Genomic DNA, 17,564 nt, shown 5'->3' on the forward strand with positions numbered 1-17,564 from the left:
TCTAAAACTATCAGTAACAGCAACAATTATTTTCATGCCACTGAGTAGCTGTTTTCTTTGTTGGAAAAGAAAAAGGTGGTTAAAACTCAAATTCTCTCTTAGAAGATAACATCTGGCATACTTGCCATTACTATGACTGTTTAAATGTTTCCTTTTTTTTGTTTTGTTGTTATTGTTTAGTTTATTTATTTTGAGAGAGAGACAGCATGAGCAAGCACAGCATGGAGCCCAAAGTGCAGCTTGATCTCACAAACTGTGAGATCATGACCTGACCCGAAATCAAGAGTCAAGACACTTAACCGACTGAGCCACCCCACGATCCTTGTTTAAACATGTAAGTCCACATACCTCCTTTTACACCAGTGGAGATGAGAATGGGAGGAAGCCCATCTTCAGGAATTAGGTTCATTGCACTGCCAACAGGACTTCCAACCTGAGTTATACTCCCAGAGAATAGAGAAATATCCGTCTAGGAAAGCAAATCAGCAAAGTGAGCATTACAGACAACACTTTAGCAGAATATAAATGGGATATAAATGGGAATTTAAGTGAAAATTTGCAATCCATACTTTTTGAAAAATAGCACAAATTTCTCATTAACCTGTGGTTTATTTCCCAAAGGACTGGGTTTATACTATGAAAATATTTCCAACTGTATAGTTTCTCTTTCTGGCATCATGAAATCAGAATAAGAAAAGAGGCCTTATAGCCTGGGTTAAAGCTTTCTTTACCCAGGTCTTCTCTGCCATAAAAGAAAATATTTTTTAAAACCACAGTGGCAACAGAAACACAATTTCAATATTATCTCATAATTTCTGAACCTTCAGTGAGTGCATTTGGGTCCACTTAAAGTCTCATTTTCATTGATTTTTAAAAATAGCTTTGAGAAAAGTGGTGATAGTTGTACAGCAATGTGAATGGACTTAATGCCACTGGTTTGTACACTTAAAATGGCAGATTTTACATTATGAATATTTTACCACAATAAAAAAAATTAACAGATAAAATACAGAGATTAAAATAAGTCATTGTTTTCATTTACTATACAATTAAATAAAACTTCAAGTTCATTTTTCTCTTCATTAATATGAAGATCATATTTACTACACTATTTAATAAAGTATAATGTTACAAAAAGACATTTCGGATAGAGTTAAATCCACTTAACAATTTAACAGAACATACTCAAAATCTATTAAAATAATATTCTCCATATTCTATACAACTTAAGCAAAAAGAAACAAAAGCCAAAGACTAGAAATAATCCAAATGTCCATTAACAGGAAAACAGATAAACTGTGGTATATCCATACAATGGAACACTATCCAGCAATAAAAAGATATTAACTTTTGGTGCACACAACATGAATAAATCTCATAGTCATTAGTTTGAGCAGCTAAACACAAAAAAGTTAGAAGCTACGTACAAAACGATATACACTATATGTTTCCATTTATATGAAATTTAAGAACAGTCAAAACTAATCCATGGTGACACAAGTCAAAATAATGGGGCTACCATGGGGAAAATTAGGCAGGTATTGACAGAAAAAGGGCATGAGGGAACCATCCAAAGTGATGGAAAGGGTCCTGGAAAATACCCAGGTATTTTCACCTGGGTAGTGGTTGCACAAGTGTGTGTGTGTGTGTCTATAAGTTCATCAAGTTGTCTCCTAAAGATTAATGCTCCCTAAATACTTTACTATCTAGATTTTATACCTGAATAAAGATTAAAACTATTTTTTTAAAAATATGTCCATGTTGGGGCATCTGGGTGGCTCAGTCAGTTAAGCATCTAACTTCAGCTCAGGTCATGATCTCTCAGTTCATGGGTTTGAGCCCTGCATTGGACTCTGAGCTGACAGCTTGGAGCCTGGAGCCTGCTTTGACTATGTCTCCTTCTCGCTCTATGCCCCTCCCCAGCTCATGCTCTGTCTCTCTCAAAAATAAATAAAACATTAAAAAAATTGTTTTAAATGTCCATGTCTTATTATATTTTTATCTATGCTATCTATAATTTAGGATGCTATCAGTTTTTAGTGGGTTTTTGTTAAAAATTTTGCAATGTTCTCAATACATCATGTAAGAGGAAATTTGGAAAATTTTATTGGCAAACCATTACCTGATTTTTAAGTCTAGTACAGGAAATGATGCATAAAACCACCTTTTAATATCATAGAAAGTGGTCATTTGGCCTCTACTTACATACCACCTGTGAAAAGGAATTTATTTCATTCACGGAGTACCTATTAAGTGCCACACACTCTACTAGGCCATAAAGATGAGAAAAATATATTCTAGTCTGGCCCTAAAGATAACTATTATCTCAATACTTATCTGGTAAAATAAAAGAATTATTAATCTTAAAATGAAATTCTTCTAGTTTATCAGGTAAGTATTTTTTTATCAGATAAGTATTAAAAAAGAGTGTTGAATAATGTAAGAGACAAAAATAAAATAACTAACTTGGTTTAATTTTGCAAAATGAGCTGAATCTTGTTTCCTTGTAACAGTCATTCACTAGAGCTTCCTCTTGCATTCAAACAGAATTTATCTTCTAAAAACCTATCAGGGGCTCTTGGCTGTCTCAGTTGGTAAAGCATGCAACTCTTGATCCTGGGGTTGTGAGTTCAAGCCCCACATTGGTTGTAGAGATTACTTAAAAATAAAATCGTTAAAAATCTTACATGGGAACCAAAAAGTAGAACAGAAGAAAGTAGAGATGCTTGGTTGAAAAGAAAGGAATAGAGGGACTCCTCGGCCACCTTTATATGGCCTGGCCCTTCCTCATCATGGCACTCCCAAAAGGTCACCACAGAACCTGTGAAACATTGTTCGAAAATCAATGTACAAAGGGAGCAGGATTCCCTCTGCATTAGCTCTAACTACAGCAGTAGCCTGAGCTCACTGAGAACAACCTTCATGAGAATCTTTCCCTGAAAAAAACCTTCCAAATATATAGCAAACAAGAACTGATTTTGCCACATTTACTTTACTCCCGAACCACACACATACATCCTAAGCTGTACCTGAAACCTATAGGCTTCCACAGAAAGGTCACTCAACTTAGAAAATAGCAAGACAGGGGCGCCTGGGTGGCGCAGTCGGTTAAGCGTCCGACTTCAGCCAGGTCACGATCTCACGGTCCGTGAGTTCGAGCCCCGCGTCAGGCTCTGGGCTGATGGCTCGGAGCCTGGAGCCTGCTTCCGATTCTGTGTCTCCCTCTCTCTCTGCCCCTCCCCCGTTCATGCTCTGTCTCTCTCTGTCCCAAAAATAAAATAAAAAAAAAAACGTTGAAAAAAAAGAAAATAGCAAGACAGAAGCAGCACAATGCTGAGTAAACTAAGTACTCACTTTTAGATGCCGTTTTGTTTTCTTACCTCTGCCGGTAGAGGACTGGTAGTTACTGGTTTAACTGGGTCATGTGAGACAGCCAAGGTTCCTGCAGAGGAAGTTCCATTCACTGTTAATTTGGCTGCATCAGCAACTTCTCCATTAGGCAAGATCCCATCAGCAAACCAAACTCGCCTCTGCTCTCTGGGCTGAGCCACTTGAGGAGCCAGAAAAATAAAACAGGCATCACTGTGATATTGGTAGCGTTTCTAACATGAAAGAAGAGAAGGTCACCATTTCCAGAAGTACAAAGAAGTCACTATTTAGCATCTTATAATTATAAATATAAGAACTGTAACTGTGTATAAAAGTGGTTATAAATTAATAAAATACGAGTTTAAATATATTCTTTATTTCTATAACTTAAACATAAAGATTTAAAATACTTTGCTTTAAAATATTAAGAGTTTGTAAGTACACTTATAATTATGTCACTTATTCTGTTCCATATCACTGACAGAGAAACTAAGAAAGGTGTTTTAAGTGCCTAGGAAATAAATTAATCACAGGGAAAAAATATCTAGCAATAGATGTCCACATCTCCTAAAAGTATGAGGTTTCCATGGGAATTAAATATCTGGAAAAGTGATATGGTATTTTTAAAGGGCAAAAGATGCCCTGAAGAATGTTGAAGAATTATTTACTAATAAAGGAAGAGTTAGCACAGATATGTAAGAGAATTGGGAAGCAAACTGACCAGATCTCTGGCTAAAGAGTAACGGAAGATGAAAAAAGACTGATCTGGCAGTGCAAAAGTGGTCTGCGATAGGGGAAAAGCTGGAAAACTAAGTCCGATGAAATGATCTCTTTAAATCCAATTCCAGAAATCAATTCCTAACAGCCAAAACAAAGAGAGACTAGGGAAGAACAACAAAAATGACAAATGAAGTAAAGAGAGTAAAGATTTTAAGAAAGAAAGCCTGAACTCATAAAAATACAAGGAGTATGACTAAGGGATGATCTGAAGAGGGGAAAATGGGGAAGAACATGATAACGTCAGTAGAAGTCTCTGATCTTCAAAAGGGGAGGAGGGCTATTTAGCAAGGGAAAGGGAATATTACTAGACAAAAAGACATAAAATTAATGAAAGAAGATTGATTTTAATTATCAAGGGAAACTTCCTGACAAGACCATTTTAAGGAAATACATAACTGTTAGTTTTACTACTGATAATTTCCTGAACTTACAAAGTATCTTTCACCAGACAATATCATAATCATAAAGATATAAATAAACTAAAATAAGTTGAGCCCATAATTTTCTATCATATGATATAATCAGAAAGTTCTGGATTTTATAAAAGTCTATGTACCTAACAATATGTTCATATTCTTATTTGGATAGATTAAAAATGAAAAGAGAAAATGGCAATGGGCTTTCAAAATGCAACACTAAAACGGGCTGCTCCAAAGAAAGAACTCTCCATTTTCATAAACTCCTACAAAGAACATTAAGGTAGGCCTGAAGCTAGGATTTTACAGGCCAACTTCAAATTCTGTATCTCTTTTCAAGTAGAAGCAGTGTAATCACTCCATTCTTAAGTTGGAGAGAGTATTGGCATATTTTTGGAGGTGCCTCCAAAATATCAGGTAACACAGTATTATTCTTTACTTGCCCAGAAATAGTCTTGACACATTTCTCACCTTGTTCCTTCCACTTTAATAACCACCCAAAGGGACTTATCTACAGTGTTTTAAAGACTTGTGCTGTAAAATCACATCAGCACCTTTTCAGAGGAACTTGGTGAGGAAAAGGAGAGAGAAGAGCACATGATTCCCTACCTTCTGCTCCAGGGTGCTTTAAAACTCCCACAGGTACCATCACAGTGGGAGGTGGAGAGCTCAGGGCTCCTGAGGCCTGAGCTTGCTGCAAGGGAGGGATAGTAGAACAGTATTCAGCAGGATTGTTAGGGTTAGGGCTCTGGCTTGAGGCACTCATCATGTTCTCCCAGGCTTGAGCTAAAGCAAATACAGACAATCAATGTGAATGGATTGCAAAATATGGACATCAAGACCTCCTCAATATTGGATAAATAATGTAGCTCTTCCTCATTAACACTCATAGTACTACTCTCTCTTCCAACTAGTGAAAGTATTAAGGAGATAGGTTATTTTATTCAATAAAGGAGACCATTTAGTTAAGTAAACTACTTGGAAGCAACAAATAAGAATTATGTGATAGTTCTGGTACAGACTAATAGCAGATCAGTCTGAGATTAAAGACTAGGCCCCTGGCTTCTTTAAAGGAGACCATACATTCCCTTAAGAGGGAGTGAAACATCAAACTTACTAAGGATTTGCAGCTGGGATGGAAATTTAGATATTTGGGGGTGGGGGGGGCGGGTTTAACATTCAACACATTTTATAAAGTTCTTCAAAAATCAAAATTGGGCCTAAAATAGCATAATTCCATTGTATGATATTTTTGTTTCATTTACAGACTTTTAGGCTCTTCTTAGTTGAGGTAAAAATTTCACTTGAAAAATTCTAAAAGCTAACGCTGAAGAGAACACATCTCAACATTTTTGTGAATTCTGCTATTGTGTAATCATTACCTCGTGTAAAAGTATCCAGCGAAAACAACCAATTTACATCTTTGGTGTGTCTCAAAAGCATAGGACCCATCTGAACATGAAAATGTGCCAATATCATACAAGTGCCATCAACCAATATGAATGATTACAAGTGTGTTAAGATTCTGTATACTCTATAATTTTACTAAATATTGACATATCAACTATTGTCTTTAAAGTAAATAAGATGAAAGGAGCTACAGAAATGAAAGATACCAAATTTTATCTTTTAGGTTCAGGTAATACCACATGCTCAGGAATGGAAAACACCCAATTTTTTAAAGCATCTTTTTTAAAACTCTCATTCAATATCAAAGAATGATCCATAAGATCATGAATACTTATTGCCTCCAAACTTCAGGACAAGGCTAAAAACAATAGCTAAGTTCCTTTGAAAGCATTGGCAGAAAGAGGGGAGGAAGAGAAAAGGAGAAAGGGAAAAAGGGATAGGGAACACTGAAAAGCATCAAATTAAATATTCAGAAAAAGACTTCGCTAAGCCATGCGAGAGGAAAGACTGCTGGAAAAACCAGAAAAAGTAGATTACTTTAGGATTCCCTGGTAAGGGCATCCTTGGCTTAATAAAAATAAGTATTCCATATGAATCCTCTGCCATTTCCTTCATCTTTGGATATGCCAAGTTAAAAAAAAAAAAAAAAAAAGAAGCTATCAAGTTGAAAGACCTCATCAAATAAAAGAGGTACTGGGTACTATAATTAAGCAGCATGCTCTTTTCTGTGGATATATGTCTGAAAATGAAAGCAGGAATAAAAACCATCAATTGAACAACTGAGTGAAGTAACTACCATCTAAAAATTGACCCTTAAGAGTAGAGAGAATGAATTAATATTTTGATCAAAATTGTAAGAATTCAGAAATGGGAGGAAATTGGGTGGATCACAGGAGATCAGAACAGATCAGATTAACTGACATGCAGTAGTTAATAAGCCAGCAACAGGAAAACATCACTATGAGCAACGCAGACAGACAGAGCAGGAGGGGTCTTGAGCAGATAGATTCCCGCCTCCAGGAGGCACGCTACCCTGGCACAGGCATCAACTTTTGTCCAAGTTCAAAATTTTATTCATAATTCTTCTGGCAACTGTACAAAGACATACAGAGAAAATACTATAGCCTGATTAATTTTCTTGTATCTCTTTACAAAAATACTTTTTTTTTTTGTAATTCTAAACTAAAATGCCCTTGGATTCATTTCCAGTCCCACAAAAGATGAACACTGGACAAGCTATATTTACCTTCTCCTGGCCATGTTCTTTTACCATATAACTAAATTCAAAACCAATATTCTTATAACAAATCTAAATAGTATTAAGGAGATTTCTGACAGAAAAATGAACTCCTCTACTTGATCTGAAACGCTAAATAATTTATTTTTAACAAGATGAGTGACAACCAAGTTGTTAATAAGAATACACTTTAAGTTATTAAGGTATTTCCTAGAAATAGACAGCTTCCCTTGAAATGAAAACCTCAGTCCAATTTTAATATTTCATCATCTGAGTGGTCAATTGCTTCCCACCCCCATCCCACTCCAGTCATTCCACAGGAGCATTAAAGCCACACAGCACCAGATTTCCACCAGAACCTCCATTCTTCCTGCAAAACTTACCTGACTTTAACATTTGTTTATTAAGTTAGGCACAGGGATTCTGAAATGCTACAATATTCTCAAAACATGGAAATTTGTTCCATATTTTTAGTTAAAGTTGTGACTTTTGAGAAGGTGAACAACTTATAGAGAAAGGCAGGAAAAAACAGTAGTCTTTTCATAGGAATTCTCTTGTTCTGTCTTGGTAACTGTGAATTCAACCTGTTTTAATACTTACCATTCATTAGCACTGAATGGCAGATTACACATACTCTAGCTTCCTTTCTATCCATGTATAACAGTTTACATTTCAGGCTACAGCAGGAAGCACAGAAAACCTGTAGGAATAAGAACATACTAAATTTATTTAGGGTAACAGTACAAAGAGAGCAAACCAATATTGACCAACACTGACAGGAAACCATATTACTACAACACTAAAAACTTCAAAGAAAAATGCAGTTGAGGAAGCTGGGCCCCAAGATTCAATTCAAAAGCAAGAGTGAGATGACACGTCTGTCAGCAATAAGGAAAGTAAAAGTCTGGCTGAAAATAAAAACCTTACCCAAGATCACACAACAAATACACAGCAGGAGAAAAAAAAATGACTTGCCCTTGGGCAAAATTCCTATACACAATATCACATAACATGGGCATTTAAAGATAACTAACTACATCTGCTATCTTTGTTTGGAAAGGCAATATAGCAGGGTGAAATAAACAAACATTGGGAATTCCAAGTTTGAACTTCTGATTTTTATTCATCTTATAGATGGAATAATAATAATACCAGCTCTTTTTACTGGTTTGCTAGGAAAGCTAGGAAAGCTCAAAATATACAACTCAATCATAAATATAGGCACAGCCCTTGGGATGCCTGGTTGGCTCAGTCAGTTGAGTGCCGAGCTCTTGATTTCAGCTCTGATTACCATCTCACGATTCACAGCTCCCATGTCGAGCTCTGCACTGGCAACATGGAGATTGCTTGGGATTTTCTCTCTTTCTCTCTCTGCCTCCTCCCTGCTTGTGGGTACATGAACTCCCTCTCCAAAATAAATAAATAGACTTAAAAAAAAATAAGCACAGCCCGCAGACAATCAAAAATTCATGAGGCCAATTTCCAGCACCTTATTTCCACCTTCCAGGGTTGGTTCTTGACAATTTTACTTTCTTGTCCCTTCCACATTAGACAACAAGAATCTCCTCAGCTCCCTGTTAAGATTTATTTTCTTGAGAAGTCATCAGTCATTTATCACAGAGAGCTTCATATGGGCAGAAAGCTGTTCCCAGTAAATTCTACTAATCCAGTTTTTATAGTCAAGAAGTATCCATCTTACAAAGATGAATCAAGAGATGAGGTCAGACTAAAGACAAAGTGACAGAGATCATCGCCTCTCTTACTAGGTATGATTAATATATCTAGCTACCATGATTAACAATTTACAGTTTTCAGAGGCTTTCCATTCTCAAAGTAACTCTGCAACAAACAGAGTACAGGAAATAGATTATTTCTATCAGAAGAAACTTGAGTTTGGATGGTTAAATGACTTGTTCAAGTCCACAGCAAACTGTATGAATACAAGCACTTTACATATACTATTTCATTTAACCTCTATGAATTCAGTCACTTACAATCAACAGAGTTGAATAAACAAATGTTAAGCAAAATCATTCAGCTGTACAGCTAGTAAGTTACATACTAAGTCTTCAAAGGCTCTGTTCTTAACTACTATGTAATACTGCTTCATACTAATTCATATATGGTATTTCATTTTGAGACCTGACTTTTCCTTTTTCCTCACCATGACTATATCTCATCAATTGCTAAATCCTGTTGGTTCTCCCTCTTAATCTCTCCCTCTCCATCATTACTGCTGCTGCCTTTATTCAGGCCCCTACTATCTGAGGCCTAGAAGATGATCACAATCAATTATCTGTCCTCCTAATCTTCAGATGTGTCTTTCCAATTCATCTTTCAACAAACAGTAAATGACAGAACTTTCTAAAACAGTAAATCTAATTATGTCAATCTTCTTGAAAACTTTCAATAACCTTTCTAATCAAGAGGTAAATCCAAGAAACCATCATTCACTCATTTATGCTACAAATATTTGAGCCCTAACTATGTGCTGAGCAGCAGACTACCCTATTAGGTGTAGCAGTGAACAAAATAGATATGGCCCCTGCCTTCATGAAATTCATAGTCTACAGAGGTTATTATCTAAAATTAAATAATTACACAAGTGAATAGAAAATTACTTGCTTCAAAAGAAGTACATAGTAAAATAAGATGTAATCTAGGCCTTACCTAGATTGACAGGGTCAAGAAAGGTTTTATTTAGGAAATGACATAGATAAAATATGAGGTAAAAGTTTCCTATGCACAAAAGAGACAATAAGCAGAGGAAACAGAAAGTAGGTCCCATTAGGGGAAGAAAGCATGGCTCCATCAAGGAACTAAAAATAGTTAATATGGCTAAAGGCCCTTAGATTAAGGGAGGCATAGAATAAGCTGAGGCCAGACAAGACAAATATATGTTTCCACTCATGTGTGGAATCTAAGAAATGAAACAAATGAACAAAGAAACAAAAAAAACCAGACTCTTACATACAGAGAACTGGTGGCTGCCAGAGGGGAGGTGAGTAGGGGGATGGGTGAAATAGGTAAAGGGGATTAAGAGATACAAACTTCCAGTTATAAAATAAATAAGTCACAGAGATGAAAAGTAGAGTATAGAGAGAATACAGTCATTAAGAGTAATGTACAGAATTATACAGATAAAAATACATTATACAAATAAAAATAACACTGTATATTAGTTATACTTCAACTAAAAAAAAAGAAGGCAGACCAAGCAGTTTGTACAGGTTGTATTAATAATTTGGGTTTTTTAAATTTTTTTTAAATATTTACTTATTTTGGAGACAGAGAAAGACAGAGCATGAACGGGGGAGGGTCAGAGAGAGGGAGACACAGAATCCAAAGCAGGCTCCAGGCTCCGAGCTCTCAGCACAGAGCCTGACGCGGGGCTCGAACTCACAGACTGTGAGATCATGACCTGAGTCAAAGTTGGATGCTTAATTTTGGTTTTTTAATTAGAGCAGTGGGAAACCACTTAAATGTTTTAATCAAAGGGGAAGATATGGCTACAGTGTAGGGAAAAAATAATGGATTTGGAATTATTCAACATACAGAACTCAGTCTAATACACAGTAGCAGAATGAAAGAAATAAACCCACATAATCATCCCAAAGCAGAAAAAGCATCTGACAAAATTCAACACGCTTTCATAATAAAAACATAATCAACATAAAACATAATAAAAACAGTCAAAAAACTAGAAATAGAAGGAAACTACCACAACATAATAAAAGCCATATACAAAAAAATCCATAGCAATAAATCTAACCAAAGATGTAAAAGATCTGTATGCTGAAAACTATAGAAAGCTTATGAAGGTAATTGAAGAAGACATAAAGAAATGGAAAGACATTCCTTGCTCATGGATTGGAAGAATAAATATTGTCAAAATGTCAATACTACCCAAAGCTATCTACACATTCAATGCAATCCCAATCAAAATTGCACCAGCATTCTTCTCGAAACTAGAACAAGCAATCCTAAAATTCATATGGAACCACAAAAGGCCCCGAATAGCCAAAGCAATTTTGAAGAAGAAGACCAAAGCAGGAGGCATCACAATCCCAGACTTTAGCCTCTACTACAAAGCTGTCATCATCAAGACAGCATGGTATTGGCACAAAAACAGACACATAGACCAATGGAATAGAATAGAAACCCCAGAACTAGACCCACAAACGTATGGCCAACTCATCTTTGACAAAGCAGGAAAGAACATCCAATGGAAAAAAGACAGTCTCTTTAACAAATGGTGCTGGGAGAACTGGACAGCAACATGCAGAAGGTTGAAACTAGACCACTTTCTCACACCATTCACAAAAATAAACTCAAAATGGATAAAGGACCTGAATGTGAGACAGGAAACCATCAAAACCCTAGAGGAGAAAGCAGGAAAAGACCTCTCTGACCTCAGGCGTAGCAATCTCTTACTCGACACATCCCCAAAGGCAAGGGAATTAAAAGCAAAAATGAATTACTGGGACCTTATGAAGATAAAAAGCTTCTGCACAGCAAAGGAAACAACCAACAAAACTAAAAGGCAACCAACGGAATGGGAAAAAAATATTTGCAAATGACATTTCGGACAAAGGGCTAGTATCAAAAATCTATAAAGAGCTCACCAAACTCCACACCCGAAAAATAAATAATCCAGTGAAGAAATGGGCAGAAAACATGAATAGACACTTCTCTAAAGAAGACACCCAGATGGCCAACAGGCACATGAAAAGATGCTCAATGTCGCTCCTCATCAGGGAAATACAAATCAAAACCACACTCAGATATCACCTCACGCCAGTCAGAGTGGCCAAAATGAACAAATCAGGAGACTATAGATGCTGGCAAGGATGTGGAGAAACGGGAACCCTCTTGCACTGTTGGTGGGAATGCAAATTGGTGCAGCCGCTCTGGAAAACAGTGTGGAGGTTCCTCAGAAAATTAAAAATAGACCTACCCTATGACCCAGCAATAGCACTGCTAGGAATTTACCCAAGGGATACAGGAGTACTGATGCACAGGGGCACTTGTACCCCAATGTTTATAGCAGCACTCTCAACAATAGCCAAATGATGGAAAGAGCCTAAATGTCCATCAACTGATGAATGGATAAAGAAATTGTGGTTTATATACACAATGGAGGACTACAGGGCAATGAGAAAGAACGAAATATGGCCCTTTGTAGCAACGTGGATAGAACTGGAGAGTGTGCTGCTAAGTGAAATAAGCCATACAGAGAAAGACAGATACCATATGGTTTCACTCTTATGTGGATCCTGAGAAACTTAACAGAAACCCATGGGGGAGGGGTAGGAAAAAAAAAAAGAGGTTAGAGTGGGAGAGAGCCAAAACATAAGAGACTCTTAAAAACTGAGAACAAACTGAGGGTTGATGGGGGTTGGGGGGGTGGGGGGGAGGGGAAGGTGGGTGATGGGTATTGAGGAGGGCACCTTTTGGGATGAGCACTGGGTGTTGTATGGAAACCAATTTGACAATAAATTTCATATATTGAAAAAAAATTAAAAACAAAACAAAAAAAACAAAAAAATCCATAGCAAACATCATACAATGATGAAAGACTGAAAGCTTTTTCTCAAAGATTAGAAAAGGCAATGATGCCTGTTTTCACCTCTTCTACCTAACATAGATACTGAGTTTCTAGCCACAATATCAGGCAAGAAAAAGAAATAAAAGGCATCTAAACTGAAGTAAAATTATCTTTGTTTGCAGATGATATTAAGTTATATACAGAAAACCCTAAATATTCCACACATAAAAACCATTAAAAAAAATTAAAACTTAGAAATGAATTCAGTGAATCTGCAAGATACAAAGTCAACACACAAATATCAGTTAGCATTTCTTTCTATACACTAAAAATGAACAATCAGAAAAGGAAATTACAAAAGCCCTCCATGTACCGTGACATCAAAAAGAATAAAATAACAGACTAGATAAAATATTTGTTATACATAATGAACAAAGGGCTAAGATCCATAACATATAAAAACCTTCAATGAACTAAAAAGAAAAATACAAAAACCTCTAAAGAAAGTAAGCAAAGAACTCACACAGGTAAATTTTAGGTAAATTTTATGTAAAAGTCTAATAAGTAAAGATATAGTAAGTATCAATTGTAACAAAATAAAAATTAAAAGAATGAGATTTTCTTTTTCTATTGTACAAATAATTTTTAAAAACTGGTATCCAATGGTGGTGAGGGTAAACAAAAAAGAGGAACTTTCTCTCAAATCCTCCTGGTGGTAGTATAAATTGGTAGATTAATTTAGCGGTATCTTAAAATTTTAACTGTTCATTCCCTTTGACTTAGCACATTCAATTTGAAAGATTATCCTACAAAAAGAAAATCCAAATGTGCAATGAGATGTATACAAGAATTAGCTCTGTACTGTCATAATAGTCAAAAGTTATCAACAACCCAAATGTTCATCAGTAGAGGAATAATTAAACTGCAGTATGACCATTAAATGGAATGCTGTTAGCCTGGAAAAAGAATCAGAGAGTTCTATATGTAGTTACTCACATGGAAAAGTAAAGTAAAATAGTCAAGTTGGAGGATAAGAATTGGATTGAAATAGGGCTTTTTTCCCCCCTCTCTTTTCACTTTTATATAATTTTTTTACGTGTTGGACTGGGATATTTTGAGTAGAGCCTTTTCTGTATTCTAAAAAGAAAATAGAATTAAAAGGAGTATTAGTTGGTGTTCCAGGTTGAACTGTGTCTCCCTCAAATACATATATTTAAGTCTTAATCCTTAATACTTCAGAATATGACTCATTTGGAAATAGGGTCTTTATGGAGGTAATCAAATTAAAATGAGGTCATTAAGGTGAGAGCTCCTAATCCAATATGACTGGTAACCTAATAAAAGGGAAAATTTGGACATAGCATGTGGGAGAATACCATGTGAACATAAGATGGCCATCTACAAGCCAAGGAGAAAGACATGGAATAGATCTTCCATTACAACCTTCAGAAGGAACCAACCCTGTCACCACCTCAATCTCAGACTTCTAGCCTCTGGAATTGTGACACAATAAATTTTTATTGTTTAAACCACCAGTTAGTGGTACTCTGTTATGACAGTCCTAGCAAACTAACATATTTGGGGACTTTCCAAAGTAAATGACTTGCTCCGGGTAAAAAAATCTCAAGTGAGAATTGAAAAAAAACTCCAAAAAAACAAAAAACAAAGATATCTTTTTTTTAAAAGCAAGCTAGGGGGCAGCATTATGCAGTTAAACAGAGGAATCTTACCCATCCTTCCCAATATGCCAACAATAGTGTGGAGGGGGGATCTTTTGTTTCCAAGGGAATTCAAGAAAGGCACAGAAGTTAGTTAGAAAAGTGGATGATTTGCCAAGAAACTACCTAGAATGGCAAGAAAATAGGAGTCAGGCAAAGAGAGGCATTTCTGTGGGATCACCCATGCCAGAGAACTACATGGGATCAAATGTAACATACACCACAAAACCACCACCTGACAGTGCCTATGACTGACACAGACAGTATACCACAACATAAAATAGAAGATTGACCTGGGAATGCTGGCTCTTGTTCTCAAAAAGACAAAGACTATCCTGTAACAAGCTTCACAGGTCATTAGAATTAGTGCCCTAGAAAAGATAGGCAGAATCTAAGAGATTTGAACCAACTGAGAATAGGTTAATAATCCTGGATTTAAAATTACCGGGTAACACTCAATTTGCCTGAAAAGACCAAGATGAAGTTGTTTGCCATGAGTCAGGTTAGTCAGTGTTTCTCAACAAGGGCATCCTTGGCATTTAGCGTGGCCAATTCTTCACAGCACCATTCTGATTAACACAGGACGTTTAACACAGGACGTCCCAGATTATTAAACACCAGCAGCAACCCCAATCACTGTAACAAAAATATCCCACGCCACATTCCAAGCGTCATCTAAGTACCTTCTCCAGTTCTCTGAGCTAGAGGCTCAGAGTCAAAAAGTCAGTTCTAGAAATACAGAATTACATATTTGCACATACAAACTTTACTACCAAAATATCATGCCATATACTTTTATTATCACAACTAACACAATCTACTGCAATCTACTGCATTTATTCAACTTATGCTCCATTTTCCTGAACTAGGATGTAAACTTCATGGAGTAAAGGACTAAAGTATTTCAATACTGGTATCACAGTACCTGAAATAAAATAGGTACTTGCCAAATGTTTATTGCTTCCTTGATTATAAAAAAATCATTGCACAAATGAGTATATGAGAAAGAAACATTAATGTGGCCTTATCTGGGAAGGGCAATATCATACACAACTCAAATTTACATCTTCAACAATGACAAACACATTTTAAGCTGTTTATTAATGACAGTGACATCAACTGAGGTCAGTTCCTTTATTTTGTTGTTTATATATATTAAGGTTTATTCTTTGCAATGTAGCGTTTAACGAATTTTTTTTTAACTGAGGTAAAACTGAAACTAATTATGTAAGTTTCAGCTGTACAACAGAATGACTCAGTATTTATATATTGCAAAATGATCACAATAAAGTCTAGTTACAGAATTTTTCTTGTTATGACAACTTTTAAGATTTACTCTCTTAGCAAATTTCAAATATGCAATACAGTATTATTAACTATAGTTGACATGCTGTGTATTACATCCCCAAGACTTACTTATTTTATACCTGGAGTCAGTACCTTCTGACTCTCTTCAGCCATTTTGCCATTTTACCCTCCACTTACCCTCACTCTTTCCCTGCCTCAGACAACCACTCATCTGTTCTAACTATGAGCTTAGGGTTTGGGGGTTTTTGGTTTTCTTTTATTTTTAGGGTCTACATATAAGACAGATCATATGGTATTTGTTTTTCTCTAACCATTTGTGTGTTTACATGTAATTTTCTTTAATATGGCACTTTTGGATTCCAATCTCAGCTTTATCATTCATTCACTAGCCAAACGACTTTGAGAATAATTTGAACTCTGTGAGCCTCACTTTTTCCTCATTATGTAAAAATGAAATGTTAATATTCTCCTTATAAGGCTTTTATGAAGATAAAATGAGATAATACCTGTAAAATGAAGTACATAATAGGGACTGAGTGAATGATGGTGCCTTTCTTATTTCCCTTTCCTTTTCTTTTCAAACTTCCCACACATGGCTTTCCACAGACAAACCTTACTGCAAATTTATGAATAAGCTTTATACTCAAGTACCATTTGTGCCTATTTATACCCCCTTACAGTGTGAATAAAGGTCCTTTACAATTCTTAAAAATTCAAATCATCAGTGTTCACTTATTTCGTCCCCAAATTACAAAGTGAAAAATGTGATATGCCAGGTCTTCAAAAAGCACTATATTTATGACAAAAATAACTGCCTTGCAAAAACAAAAAACAGGAAAGTGCCTGTGACTGACCAATATCCACCTATTCATAAAGACCAATTCTCAAGTACAGAAGAGCTTGTAAAAATTCTCAAGTACAGAAGAGTACTATATCCTTGCTTATTAGCAAATACCAAAACCAGTGCAGTAAGAGCTACAGCAGTTCAGATTACAACTCTGCCTCTATCCAAACACCTGTTCCAACTTAACTATTATTAACTGAAAACAAAAATAATTATTAGGCATTTTAAGAGTATATCACAGGAAAGGCTACAAAAGGTCTCTAATTTAACCTTGCAACTTTATTTCTAACCAAGGCTATACAAACAGATACAACACCAGAATTATAAGAAAATAAATGCAACATAAAATCTTAAATGTGTTTGGAGCCACCAGACTCATTTCTTTTAACATATTATAAATTAGGGGTGCCTGAGTGGCTCGGTCAAAACTCTTGGTTTTGGCTCTGGTCATGATTTCACAGTTTTGTGAGTTCAAGCCCGTGTTGGACTCTGCGCTGGCAGCTGGGAGCCTACTTGGGATTCTCCCTCTCTCCTTCTCTCTCTGCCCCTCCCCTACTCATGCTGTCTTGGTCTCTCTCAAAGTAAATAAATAAGCTTTTATGTAGTATATATATATATATATATATAGTATATATACTATATATACTATATATATATACTATATATATATACTATATATATATATATATTACTTTAATATATATATATAGTATATATATATATATACTATAAATTTTTTATATATCCTGTTATCTTTAAAAAATTTTTTTAACGTTTATTTATTTTTGAGACAGAGAGAGACAGAGCATGAACAGGGGAGGGGCAGAGAGAGGGAGACACAGAATCTGAAACAGGCTCCAAGCTCTGAGCTGTCAGCACAGAGCCCGACACGGGGCTCGAACTCACAGACCGTGAGATCATGACCTGAGCCGAA

At 35.9% G+C, this 17,564-nt stretch overlaps 1 protein-coding gene across 3 annotated transcripts in view; it reads right to left on the reverse strand.

Annotated features, from left to right (window-relative positions):
• ZFYVE9 (zinc finger FYVE-type containing 9) overlaps positions 1-17,564 on the reverse strand; it is a 140,780-nt gene that overhangs the window by 80,292 nt on the left and 42,924 nt on the right. The window contains exons 4-7 of one of the 3 annotated variants that reach the window (XM_019449298.2): positions 7,813-7,912; positions 5,175-5,351; positions 3,381-3,442; positions 349-469 (exon numbers count right to left, since the gene is read on the reverse strand). In XM_019449298.2, coding sequence (XP_019304843.2) covers positions 349-469; positions 3,381-3,442; positions 5,175-5,351; positions 7,813-7,912 — 460 coding nt within the window. Of the gene's footprint in view, positions 1-348; positions 470-3,380; positions 3,551-5,174; positions 5,352-7,812; positions 7,913-17,564 lie in introns of all 3 variants that reach the window. The other 2 variants (XM_019449297.2, XM_019449299.2) reach the window with 2 other exon arrangements.

Source organism: Panthera pardus, unplaced genomic scaffold, assembly GCF_024362965.1.
Source record: "Panthera pardus isolate Hobbes unplaced genomic scaffold, ASM2436296v1 HiC_scaffold_11, whole genome shotgun sequence".
Taxonomy (NCBI): domain Eukaryota; kingdom Metazoa; phylum Chordata; class Mammalia; order Carnivora; family Felidae; genus Panthera; species Panthera pardus.